This window comes from Amphiprion ocellaris, chromosome 3, assembly GCF_022539595.1.
Source record: "Amphiprion ocellaris isolate individual 3 ecotype Okinawa chromosome 3, ASM2253959v1, whole genome shotgun sequence".
In the NCBI taxonomy this organism is placed as follows: Eukaryota; Metazoa; Chordata; class Actinopteri; family Pomacentridae; genus Amphiprion; species Amphiprion ocellaris.
This window is the reverse complement of record NC_072768.1, coordinates 36,159,339-36,172,782: the sequence shown is the minus strand read 5'-3', so window position 1 is coordinate 36,172,782 and position 13,444 is coordinate 36,159,339. Positions and strand designations below refer to the sequence as shown.

Here is a 13,444-nt window from a genome sequence, read left to right as displayed (position 1 = left end):
GAGTCAATCGATCGTTAAATGCTCCTGTTAATCTGGATGAGTTTAAAGCAGAAAGTCTGAGTTAATAGAGAAAGTTGAAAACCACCTTGATACTTGTTAACTCTGACTGAGGTTTTAGTTGTTGTTGACTCACACCAAGAAAGTCTGACTGTTAAACAGTCTTCATAGTTCAACCTCTGATCTGATAAACACCAGAAAAATGCACCGGTTAAAATAGAAGCGTCCTGTCAAATTAAAATCCTCTCATAATTTATTGATTATAGGTCCAGGTCTATGTAGGATGAAGTCTAGTTAGTGACCTGGGGTCTAGCATGTAGTGGATTAAATGAAGACTTCATTTAGAGAATTTTGCCTCGAGGAATTGTAGTAATGTAATAACTCGAGGATTTTATTGTATATTTTTTCAGCTCAGGAAACACACAGACATCTTAGGTACAAGACTCTGCATTGCAGCCGCTAAACATCACAGCTCTGTGTTCAGAAAACAGTTGAGAGTCGAGGGACATACAAAAAAGAAAAATAAAGCGACAACACCAAAGATAATTTGGTTCAGGTTGTTCAGATATTATTTCAAGTTCTGCACTTTGTTTTAATATGTGCAGTTATGTGAGAAGTTATTTGTTAATAAATGTTGTCAAAATGTTTTTAAACCATACTGAATTTAGTTACTGATTCCATGCAGACGCTAATTAAACTACCAGGTTACATCAACATGTATCACACTAATTCAGTTAGACTTTATGATGTTCCAACCTTTGCTTTAATACATTTCCTCTGACTGGACCTCTTTGAATTTAGCTGAATACCCCTCATTTATTACATTCCAACACAGAGGTGCAGGACTTTATTTTAAAGTTAACATGAGCCCAGTGTGAGTAAACATGGAGCAGTAAATGTGTAGAAGCCATCTGTGGTTCAGAGGGTTGAGTGTGAGCTGAGTGCTGATGACTGATGGGCTCTAAAGGGTTAAAGTTCCTCAGCAGCAGCAGCAGCAGCTATCAGCAGGTGAGGCTGTGATTGGCTGCAGGCTCCAGGTCAGGCTGCTCTCCCAGACGAGAATCAGGCACTTTTCACTGCTTTTTCGTCTCCCGGCGTCTTTATGATTGTGTATCGTTGCATTAAGTTGCTGCTTGAGAGTCAAGTGTTGCTAGGCAACTGATGGTGTTCGTCAGCAGCAGCTTTGTGTGCCGCCGAGCTCCAACGCTCCACATTACAGTCTGTACCGCCATCCTGTTCCTCCTTCTTCTTCTTCTGTCTCTAATCTCTACGGGCTCATAACGAGATGCAGCCAATCAGATCGCAGCTCAACTATTGATTATTGACCTTTTCAAAAGCCAGCTTTATTTGTTCAGCACCGAGGCAGCGAGACGTTTCAGTGTTTTAGTTCATAAAAACACACATTAAAGTAGGTTTTATCATAAAGAATTAACATTTAAGGTAATATGAAGGTAGAAAGTGGACAACAAATTAATAAACTGTTAGTTTAAATTAATAAAAAAAGGTGCTGAAAACGGGTAAGACGCTGATCAGACGTCACTAATTTGCCTCAATCTTAAAGCAGGCTTAGAAATTCTTGCTCCATTTTGTTTACATTTAAGAGTCAAAGGTCTGTTTTTGTCGCTCCATGAATCTGAAAATACTGTGAGAAACAAAACTCAATTTTCTTCATTTTTTAAGGAATAAAATGTTCTATAAATCAGCCTGTAAATAATGCATGAACAAGCTTCTCTGTAAAAAAAGCTTTTAGAATATCGACTGGAATAAAATTTGCCAGTTTGATGAACATAAGAGCTGCTGACATGGAGATATCTGGAGAAAAAACTCAGCATTTAGAGACATTTATTGTAAAATTGCGCACATTTTTATTGGAAACCGCTATTTGAACTGACAATCTAATTTAATGGACACTTAGTTCCATAAATGTCCAATAAATTAACACCTAAATGTGTTTGTTAGATGTTTTTTTTTTTTTTTTACACTATGGAAGCTACAAAGACAAAAATCAGTAAACTGACCAGAACATTTCTGCCTCTAGTGTTTAACCTTTAAAACATTGATGGCAGAAACACACCTGTGGCACTCTGAGGTCAGTAAAACTGAAGCTGCTGCTGTAAATAACATGGATCCCATCCTGTCCTCTGCAGAAAAAGGTGGTGGAGCAGCTGAGGAAGGAGCTGCTGGTGAAGCAGGAACCAGAGGCCAAGCTGCAGCTGCAGGTCCAAACTCCTCCAGCAGGCGGCGACATCAAGCCGGCGAACCTGCTGCAGAGCCAGCAGATACCTGGAGGACTGCAGCAGGTGGGAAAGCTCACAAAACTGGTTGAAACCTGTCATTTATATGAAGAAGAAAGAGAGTTTTGTGTGTTTTTATGCAGTTAAAAATTCACCACAGAGCTGAAACTGTCAAACAACAAAAGCATTTCACAACAGTTTGGATATTTAGTTAAAATTTTGAGTCATTTTTCAAGCAAAAATAGTCAAAATTTGCCCTTTCTATCTCTGCAGATATGAAAAATAACTATAAAAATGGTGGAAAATTGTTTTATAACTGTCAAAACAAACAAAAAAATACACTTAAAGAGTTTAACTGTGTTTGTTGAAGTTCTGTATTTTGGCCCCACTCAACAATAAATTAACTGTAAATTCATTTTTATAGATTTTTCTGGATATTATCTGAAATTAGACAAAACTCCAGAAAATACCAGTTTCTAAAGTTATTCACCATTTTATGTTTTAAAAGAATTAATTATAATGTTTGTTGTTGACATTACACATCAGAAACTGCATGTTTTGGCCTGTTTTTTTCACTCAACAAATAATAAATAAACACTTTATTTCTGTGACTTTACTAGAAACATTATGCCTCAGTTTATCATTTATACATTACAACTTACAGATCAGAATGTTTCTACAAACACTCTGATCAAACTTTTAGTCGCAGAAATCTGGAACTGAACAACATAGTATTTTACTTTATGATCAAAACGACAAAAGACAGATTCAAAAAAGACAAAAAACAACAAAAACAAGACAAAATATTAGAAAAACAAGACACAAAATATTACAAAAAAAGATACAGAAACAAAACAACAAAAAATGAGACAAAACATGAAACACAACAAAAAACAGACAAAAAATTTGATTAAAAAAATGACAAGCGAGAAACAAAACAAAAAAATAGACTAACAACAGAAGCGAGACAAAAAATCCCCACAAAGTGACAAAAATGATACACAAAACAATGAATAAAGCGGAACACAAAATGACAAAAATAAGACAAAAAAACAACAAAAACAAGACAAAATATTACAAAAAGGAAACAATACGACAAAAATGAGAAACAAAACGACAAAAAAAGGCAAAAAAAAACACGATTATGCGAAAACACAAAATGACAAAAAACACAAGTGAGACAAACAGGAAACACAAAAAAACAAAAACAAGACAAAACGACAAAAGTGAGAAACAAAATGACAAAAAATCTGACAAAATGGCAAAAACATGAGACAAACGACAAGTCAGACAAGAAAAGAGAAGAACAAGAGAAAATATTACAAAAAAGAAACAAAAAATAACAAAATAGTTAGAAAACGGCCAAAAATGGACAAATGACAAAAAAATGACAAAACGGAGAAACAAAACGACAAAAAAATAGACAATGCATGCGAGACAAAAAACACAAAACAACAAAAATTAAACAAAAAACAGAATAAAGCAAAACACTGAATGCCTAAAATAAGACAAAAAACAGAGACAAAAAAAGAAACACAAAACGACAAAAACATGACAAATGATAAAAAAAGACAAAAAAACCCAAAAAAGACAAATTGCAAAAAGGACACAAAATGACAAAAGCAAGAAACAAAACGACAAAAAATGAGACTAACGACACGAAATAAAATAAATCAGACAGAAAAAGGACAAAAAACAACAAAAAGACAAAAATTACAAAAAGGAGACACAAAATGACAAAAATGAGACTTAAAACCACAAAAGCGAGAAACAAAGTGACAAAAAATGAGCCAAATGACATGAAACAAAAGTCAGACAATAAAAAGACAAAAAAAGTCCAAATATTACAAAAATGAGACATAAAATTACAAAAGTGAGAAAAAAATGACCAAAAATGAGACAAAAGACACAAAATAAAACAAATCAGGCAAAAACAAAAGACAGGACAAAATATTACAAAAATGAGAAACAAAATGAGAAAAGAACAAAGAGTCGTATTTTACTTTCTGATCCAAACAACTTGTCATGATCTTGAAATTATTTTGAATTTACAGTTTTACAAATTTACAATCTGCAGTTAGTCTTCTCTGTAGTTTTTAAACTTTACAAAGTCGTCGTGCGGGCCGGATCGGACCCTCTGGAGGGCCGGTTTTGGCCCGTGGGCCTCATGTTTGACCCTCTGCTCTAACGTGTCTCCTCTGTGTCTCTTGGGTTAAATCGTCCCTCAGCAGACCCTGACGGTCACGCCGGTCCTCACCACGAAGACTCTACCTCTGGTGCTGAAAGCTGCCGCCACGCCCGCCCTGCCCGGCTCCGTCCTGCCGCAACGCCCGCCCACCGTCGCTATGGTAACCACAGCTATCACCAAACCCGACTCGCAGAACGCGCCCATCAACCTGCAGGTGGCCAGCAAGCTGACCAATCAGAGCTCGGAGCCCGTGCGGCTGGTGTCCAAGAACGCCATGGTGGTAAGACGGCCCGCCTCCTCCCGTCCCGTCCGACTTTACTCAACAGTTTGTGTTGTGATGTGTAGAGCCTAGGGGAGCTTCTGAACGTAGACGAGCGGTTTGTCGGCCCGCAGGGGGGAAGGAAGCGGCAGGATGTCGCTCTAAAAGCAGGCTGTGGTGTGAGTGGTGGCCTCGTAGCAGCCGGACGGGTCGGGTTCATGTCACCGAGCCAAACGATCGTGCAGAACAACAGAGAAGCCGTTACCCAGCGCTCCACAGAACGGCTTTAAAATTCTCCTCATCCACCCAGACTCACAGCTGAGTTAATATTTTCTCAGGCAGAAACTCCACAAAGCTCCGAGCTTAAGGGGTAGAGCTGCACGATATTGCAGAAACTGACACTGAGGGGTTTGGCTTTTTGCTGCAATAGATATTGAAAAAATACAGGATTTTATCAGCAGACGACTTGAAAAACTGTATCTGGATGGAATTAATCGTTCTGTGAGATTTAGGAGGAGAGTACATCTGCATAAAACGTTAAAAATTATTTGTTGTCCAAAATAGCTTTTTACTTTGGATTAAATGTAAATTTGGCTACACTGGTCAGCTTTGTGGTGCTGAAGCTGCATTTTTTTGGTCAACGTCATCGTTTCTGTTGCTGAAATATTTTTATAAACTGCATGATTACGGCCAAAAGGATAATTCTGAGGTTTTTCTTTAATACTAAAGTCATGATTCTTTACTGATTTTAGGGAGAAAATCATTTTATTGCACTTTTAAATGAACACAATGCTGCTTTCACTTCCATGTTGTGCTACATTGCTAATGCTAATGTACATGTTTTTGCACCAAAATAAGCCTTAAAATGATCTTTATGCAAATTAATGCATCTCGTAGAGGCTTAATATTAACAAAATGTATCCGCAACATCTCGCTGTGGCTAAACATCTGCTTAAAAATAGTTACTACAATTTACAGATGTCCCTAAACGCCTCATATGCAGGCTGCAGTAGAAGCTAGCTGGACAGTTGAGAGGGAAATAAGGTGTTTTATGGTCAGATTTATCTTAAAACCAGCTAAAATTATCTAGAAAGCTGTTTTTTTTACTTATTAGCAAGCTAGATAATTTATTTATGTAGCATTTTATCATTTACAGAGGTTACTTGTAGACAGCAAAATAGTGATTTTAGTTAATATTTTTTTTTGCAACCACATTTTCCTTTTCAGTGTTTCTCTTCTGTTGTTCACTCATTTTAAGTTAAATAATTAATAATAAAGTTAATAATTAAACTTAGTTCATCCAAAAACTTAAATTTGAATAAATTATGTTCTATCAGACCGACTTCTCTTGTAGATTAGTCATGAGAGTAGAAGCTGTGTGAGGTTTTCTGTTGCATTAATCCACTAAAGTGGTAGCATGATGTGTTTGAGTTTATTTCATACATTGCAGTTTTTATACTGAAACAGGGCTCCAGATTAACTTTCTCGTTTTGTTGCACCTCCCACCTTGTGGCAGACAAAACACATCACTTCCTGAACATTTTCCTGTAGATAGACGCTACAATTTACCAGAGTTCCCTAAATGCCCCACATTGCAGGTTGCTGTAGCTGCGGTGTGTTCAAAACTGACTTTGAAAAGAGTAAAATAAGTTGTTTTAATGTCAGGTTTATCTTAAAACCAGCTAATATTATCTAGAAAACTGTTTGTTTACTTATTAGGAACCTAGAAAATTTATTTATGTAGGATTTTATCATTTATAGAGGTTATTTAAACAGTTTGACAGGCAAAAGTAGAAGGCAAAATAGTGATTTTAGTGAATATTTCATTACATGTGCAGCTCTACATTTCTTTTTTGCAACCAGATCTTCCGTTTCTGTGATTATCTCCTGCTCGTTGCTCATTTTATGTTGTCAACAAACTATATATTTTAAATAAAGTTAACAAACAAGCTTGATTTGTGCCAGAATTGCAGTAGAGTGTATTAAATCAAAGTTTTATTTGTTTTTTTATTTCATTCTTTGACAAAAGAAAAAAAACCAACAAAAAATAAACATTTCAGTGCAACACAATAACAAAAGTTTCCAAACTTCTGCATAAAAGAGAGCAGAAAGAAGAATGAACTGATGTAATCTGCCCCTTTATAACAATCAGTTTACAATGAGCATTACAAACAAACAACAAACAAAATGCATCTAAAGTCTGAGAGATCCTATCAGTTTTCTCTCATAAAAAACATGATACTATTAATTCATTCAGTTTTTAATAAAATGCTGGTTTTAATTACATTTTTAAATCTTGCGTGTGATTTAGATTCTTTTAGTTCCTTGTCTAGATGATTCCACAGAAATGCAACGTTCCATTAATTTGGTCCTAAATCTTGATTTTATACAGATTTCTGTGGTTGATTAGTGCTGAAAATAGAGAGCTCTGTGAGGTTTTCTGTTGTATTAGTCCTATCATGATGCGTTTGAGTTCATTTCCCACATTGCAGTGTTTATCCTGAATCGATATATCGTGCAGCTCTACTTAATCGGTTACGTTTTTGTGAAATCTTTGAATGTGAAGACCCAAAAATCTGCACTTTACCGCCTTGTAAGAAAAGCAAAATGTCCAAACTCTCCACCTTGAGAGTCTTAAAATCCGTCACATGTTGCCAGATTGACTCCAGGCTCTGTTGTTGTGCACAAACGTTTGGTCACAGTCCTGTTGAAAGTGCAGATGTGAGCTGACAGCAGCGGCCAGATGTCAGCACAGATCCACCATCTGCTGTGGTTTTGTCTCAGGTGCAGGCCACCACCACCACCACCGCCACCGCCCAGCCAATCAAAGTTCCTCAGTTTGTCCCTCCTCCTAGACTGACGCCTCGACCCACCTTTCAGCCACAGGTGCGTCCCTGTAAGACCCGCCTCCAAACCCTAACCCCCGTCAGACCAGTGTGTGTGGCCCGCCGCCCTCCAGCAGGGGGCAGGAGCGCACCAAAGCAAACACTCATGCCTTGCTCCGTGGCACTAAAACATTGTTTGCTCTGTGCTGCCTCTACTCATCTCTTCTCCTCTCGTTGTGCTTCCTTTTAATTTCCCGACTGACCCGTCAACAGGTTGTTTTTCGAGGTTTCCTGCCTGCGTGCGAGTGTGTGTTTTTCACCTTTTTTCGTGGTGAGAGCTTGTTTTCCTGCAGCTTCTTGGTATTTTGTGTTCCTGGCTGTTGGTGTGTTTTTAACCCTTCACGTGGAGACATGTTGTTTGTGTTGAGTAACGCCACTGGGAGCTCTGGCTGCACTGGTCCAGGCAGTTTTATTCACACCAACAGGTATTTTACCTTCTCAGAACGACAGATTCAACCCAGACCCTCCAAAACCGTAATAAAAGAGGACGTCAGGGATCCGACAGGCAGAGCGGACTGGAGTAGAAGTGTGTTAGGCAGCTAAAAAGGGCAAACACAGATGAAGAGTATCGACCAGAAAAGACTTTGAGCCGCTGTAGTGTTCGCAGGATCAGCAGGATCTGGAGGATTACCAGCAGTTTAGGGTTTTCTTTTTGCTTTCTGGAGGGTTTTGGAGGTCGATTTGCATTTTTGATACTTGAATATGGTTGCTATTGATACTGTAGCATGTTAGCATCCACACCTTTATCCTTATGTGCATTAAAATATGGATTATTGATTCTTTAGTGTATTAATATTCTTTTTTTTTGCCACTTTTAGGCATTAAAATTCAGATTATTTATACTTTTCTGTCTTAATGTCCTAGTTTTTGACAGTTTTAAAATCCACATTATGGATACTTTGGTACAGTAATATCCAGGTTTTTGGCATTTTTGTGCATTGAAATTAAGGTTAATAATACTTAACTGTGTTAATATCTAGATTTTTTATAAATTTTGTGCATTGGGATTCAGATTATTTATACTTTACTGTGGTAATATCTAGATTTTTGACACTGTTCTTTAAAATCCAGATTTGGGTACGTTGGTGCAGTAATGTTCAAGTTTTTGGCACTTTTGTACATTACAATTCAGATTATTTATACTTTTCTGTGTTAATATCCAAATTTTTGACACTTTTATGCATTAAAATTCTGATTATTTACACTTTACTGTGTTAGTATCTATATTTTTGCCACTTTTGTGCATTATCATTCAGATTATTTATACTTAACTGTGTTCAAATCTAGATTTTTGACACTTCTGTGCTTTACAATCCAGATTATTGGTACTTTAGTGGAATAATATCCAGATTTTGGACACTTTTGTGCATTGACATTCGGATTATTGATACTTAGTGTTAAAAGCTAGGGTTTTTTTGACAGTTTTATGCTTTAAAATTCAGATTATTTATACTTTACTGTGTTAATATCCTAGTTTTTGGCACTTTGGTGCTTTAAAATCATATTATTGATACTTTAGTGTGTTAGTAAGTAGATTTTGACACGTTTGTGCTTTAAGATCCAGTTTATAGGTACTTTAGTGGAGTAATATCCAGGATTTTGATACTTTTGTGCGTAATCCATGAGCCCACCAGGAGAATAGAATCCTAGTTTAGAGCCAATAAACTGTTTTTTCTGATCCTTGAAAGTATTTAGGTGCTGCGCCAGAATCTTACAATGAGAGGGAAAACCGTGTAGTTGTAGTTTCAGAAGAGTAAAAAGAGAGGAAAGTGCACAACAACTAATTAAACTAAAGCATGCTAATTAATTCACATCTTTGGTTGTGGATTAACATTTTATCTGGAGTATTTGCAGTTGTATCAGCAGTAGTTGTAGTTTTATCAGCAGTAGTTGTAGTTTTATCAGCAATAGTTGTAGTTTTATCAGCAATAGTTGTAGTTTTATTAGCAGTAGTTGTAGTTTTATTGGCAGTAGTTGTAGTTTTATTAGCAGTAGTTGTAGTTTTATTAGCAGTCATAGTTTTATTAGCAGTCGTAGTTTTATTAGCAGTCGTAGTTTTATTAACTGTTTCAGCAGCAGTTGTAGTTTTTTGTGCGTTGTCAGCAGTAGGTTTAGTCTTTTTTTTAGTGGTATTAGCAGTAGTTGTAGCTTTTTTAGTGGTATTAGCAATAGTTGTACTTTTATCGGCAGTAGTTGTAGTTTTATCATCAATAGTTGCAGTTATCAGCAGTATTTGTAGTTTTATTAACTATATCAGCAGTAGTTGTAGTTTTATTATTAGCATCAGCAGTGGATAAAGTTTTATGAGCAGTATTAGCCGTAGTTATAGCTTTATAAGCAGTGTCAGGAGTAGTTGTAGTTTTTTAGGAGTATTTGCAGCATTTGTAGTTGTATTATCAGTATCAGCAGTAGTTGTAGTTTTATTAGCCGTATTAACAGTAGATTGTGTTAGCAGTAGGTTTAGTATTATTAGCAGTATTAGCTGTAGTTGTAGTTTCATTGGAAGCATAAGGAGTAGTTGTAGATCTATGACAAGTATCAGCAGTAGGTTTAGTATTATTAGCGGTATTAGCAGTAGTTGTAGTTTCATTGATAGTATTAGCAGTAGTTGTAGTTTCATTAGCAGTATCACCAGTAGGTTTAGTTTTATTAGCGGTATTAGCAGTAGTTGTAGTTTTATCGATGGTATTAGCAGTAGTTGTAGTTTCATTAGCAGTATCACCAGTAGGTTTAGTTTTATTAGCGGTATTAGCAGTAGTTGTAGTTTCATTGATGGTATTAGCAGTAGTTGTAGTTTCATTAGCAGTATCACCAATAGGTTTAGTATTATTAGCGGTATTAGCAGTAGTTGTAGTTTCATTGATGGTATTAGCAGTAGTTGTAGTTTCATTAGCAGTATCACCAGTAGGTTTAGTTTTATTCGCGGTATTAGCAGTAGTTGTAGTTTCATTGATGGTATTAGCAGTAGTTGTAGTTTCATTAGCAGTATCACCAATAGGTTTAGTATTATTAGCGGTATTAGCAGTAGTTGTAGTTTCATTGATGGTATTAGCAGTAGTTGTAGTTTCATTAGCAGTATCACCAGTAGGTTTAGTTTTATTAGCGGTATTAGCAGTAGTTGTAGTTTTAGCGATGGTATTTGTAGTAGGTTTAGTGTTATTAGCATATTAGTGATAGTTTCTAGCTTTATTAGCAGCGTTAGCATAATTAGCGTTAGCATCAGTCAGCCTGAGGCAGTGGCGTTACCCAGCAGTGTCGTGTCGTTTCGGTGCTGTTTTCTGATTGGCTGTCTGTCGTCACCAGGTCAGGCCAAAGCCGGCCACGCCCACCAACGTCCCCATCGCCCCGGCCCCTCCCCCGCCCATGATGGCGGCCCCCCAGCTGCTGCAGCGGCCCGTCATGCTGGCCACCAAGCTGTCGTCCTCGCTGCCGTCGGCGGCCCCCATCCACCAGGTGCGCATCGTCAACGGCCAGCCCTGCAGCAAGACCGGCTCCACCCCGCTGACGGGCATCGTCATCACCACGCCGGTCTCTGCCACGCCCACCCGCCTCGCCAGCCCCGCCCAGGCGCCCAACCCCGCCCCCGTCCCCACCCCGACCCCCGCCCAGCCGATCCAGATCAGCAGCCTGACCACTGAGCCCAAGGTAGGAGTACACCTGAGTACTGCCACAGTACTGCGCCTGAGCTGTATTACCAAGTCTTTCATTGCTGTGGATCTCATATTTACTGGTATTTACTCAGTTAGTGCACATTCAGCTTCAAGAAGTGTGTGTTTTTTAAGTGAACAATTTTCATCATATCATTAGTTCCTACTGAAGATCTTTAAAAACTCTAGTTTGTATCACAGCAGATACTTTAGCATGTTAGCATCCACATTTTTTATACTTTTGTGCCTTAAAATCTGCATTATTGATACTTTTCTGTGTTAGTATTCAGGTTTTTGCCACTTTTGTGGTTTAAAATCCGGATTATGGATACTTAAGTGCGGTAATATCCACATTTTTGACACTTTTGGACATTAAAATTGAGATTATTTATGCTGTACTGTGTTATCATCTAGGTTTTTGACACTTTTGTAGGTTAAAATTTGAATTATTTATACTTTACTGTATTGATATCGAGGTTTTTGACACTTTTGTGCTTAAAAATCCACATTACGAGTACTTGGATGCAGTAATATCCAGATTTTTGGCATTTTTGTATGTTAAACTTCAGATTATTTATACTTCTGTGGAGTAATATCCAGATTTGTGACGCTTTTGTCCATAAAAATTCAGATTATGGATAATTTGGTGGAGTGATATTCAGGACACTTCTGTGAATAATACATCATGTAAATATCAGGGTTTTTATGGAAGTGGCAGGGACTGTTTTGTGGAGACAACAGTCACATTAATGGTAAATATGGTGGTTTAAATGGAATGGATCTTACTTGTAATAATCATAGAATTTAAGGCTAATGAAGATGAAGGTGTTTAAATCTACAAAGTGTTAAACACACAAATTAAAGCACACGTTTAGTTTAAGAAGTCACTGGATTAAAAGGCTCGTTTTTAGTCCTTTAAGGGATGTTATTTAGCCTCTGTTGTTTGGTTTGTGCTTCAGCTAAGAGAGTTCGACTCCCCTGTATTCCAGAAGTGGATTATTCCACTTAAAGGCTCGTCTGTAATCGATGCTTTTGATTTTCTCTGGGCTTAAACCTGCCGTTATCTCCCTCCTCTTCCTCTCAGCAGACTGTTAAATCAGGAGGAGCAGAGCAGAAGGCCGTCGTCAGCCTCCCTTCCTCCTCCACCCCTCCGCTGTCTCCTCCTCCCAGACCCAAGAAAGAGGAGAATCCAGAGGTAAGAACCGCAGACTGACGACTCAACATCAGCTTCAGCAGGCACAGCATGTTTATTAGGGCTGTAGGGGACCAAAGACTGGAAGTTTACACTCATTTTTTTGTCTGTCATTTGGTCTAAATGCAGCCACACTGATGTCTTCTTTAACATGGTGTCAGTTAGTTTGGGCTCTAAGTAAAAGTTCATTAACTGATCAATAAGTGAGTCCTGGAAAGACTGTTGTTGTCCAGCTTTTCTCCTTAGTGTGCCTATTTTAATACAAGGAAACTATGAGAAGATTCTTATGTATATATCTTTGGCAGATAATCTGTTATTATCCAGGTTATTGACACTTTATTGTGCATTAATATCCAGGTTTTTGGCACTTATGTCTGTTGATGTCTTGGTCATTGATACTTTTGTACACTAAATTCCATGTCATTGACGTTTTTGTGGGTTAAAATGCAGGTTACTGAAAGTTTTGTGCATAATATTAGGGTTATTGACACTTTGTTGTGCATTAATATCTAAGTTTTTGGTACTTTTGTCTGTTATATCTGGGTTATTGATACATTTGTGTGTTAATATTCAGATTATTGACACTTATGTCCATTAATATCCAAGTTATGAACACTTGCATATGAGTAATACTCAAGTTTTTGTTTCTTTTGGGCATTAATATCCAAATTATTTTGCACTTTAGTCAGTGTCTGGGTCAGTGATACATTTGTGTATTAATATTCAGATTGTTGACACTTTTGTCCATTAATATCCCAGTTATGGATACTTGTGTATGCTAATACTCAGGTTTTTGTTCCTTTTGGGCATGAATATGCAGGTTTTTGGCACTTTAGCCTGTGAATATCTGGATCACTGATACATTTGTGCGTTAGTATTCAAATTTTTAAAACTTTTTGCACTAATTTCTGTGTCGTTGGCCCTTGTGTATGTTAGTATCCAGTTTTTTGACAGTTTTGTTTGTTAAAATCCAGTTGGTTTTTGGTACTTTTGTCTGTTAATATCTGGATTATTGACACGTTTGAGCATGAGTGTGCAGGTT

The 13,444-nt window shown here is 37.3% G+C and overlaps 1 protein-coding gene across 11 annotated transcripts in view; it reads left to right on the top strand.

Annotated features, from left to right (window-relative positions):
- Nucleotides 1–13,444, top strand: part of phf21ab (PHD finger protein 21Ab) — a 62,477-nt gene that overhangs the window by 27,277 nt on the left and 21,756 nt on the right. For 5 of the 11 annotated variants that reach the window (XM_055006667.1, XM_055006677.1, XM_055006652.1 and 2 more), the window contains exons 7-11: nucleotides 2,145–2,297; nucleotides 4,460–4,699; nucleotides 7,463–7,564; nucleotides 10,867–11,208; nucleotides 12,295–12,405. In XM_055006667.1, the coding sequence (XP_054862642.1) occupies nucleotides 2,145–2,297; nucleotides 4,460–4,699; nucleotides 7,463–7,564; nucleotides 10,867–11,208; nucleotides 12,295–12,405 (948 nt within the window). The remainder of the gene's footprint in view (nucleotides 1–2,144; nucleotides 2,298–4,459; nucleotides 4,700–7,462; nucleotides 7,565–10,866; nucleotides 11,209–12,294; nucleotides 12,406–13,444) is intronic. The other 6 variants (XM_055006679.1, XM_055006668.1, XM_055006661.1 and 3 more) reach the window with 5 other exon arrangements.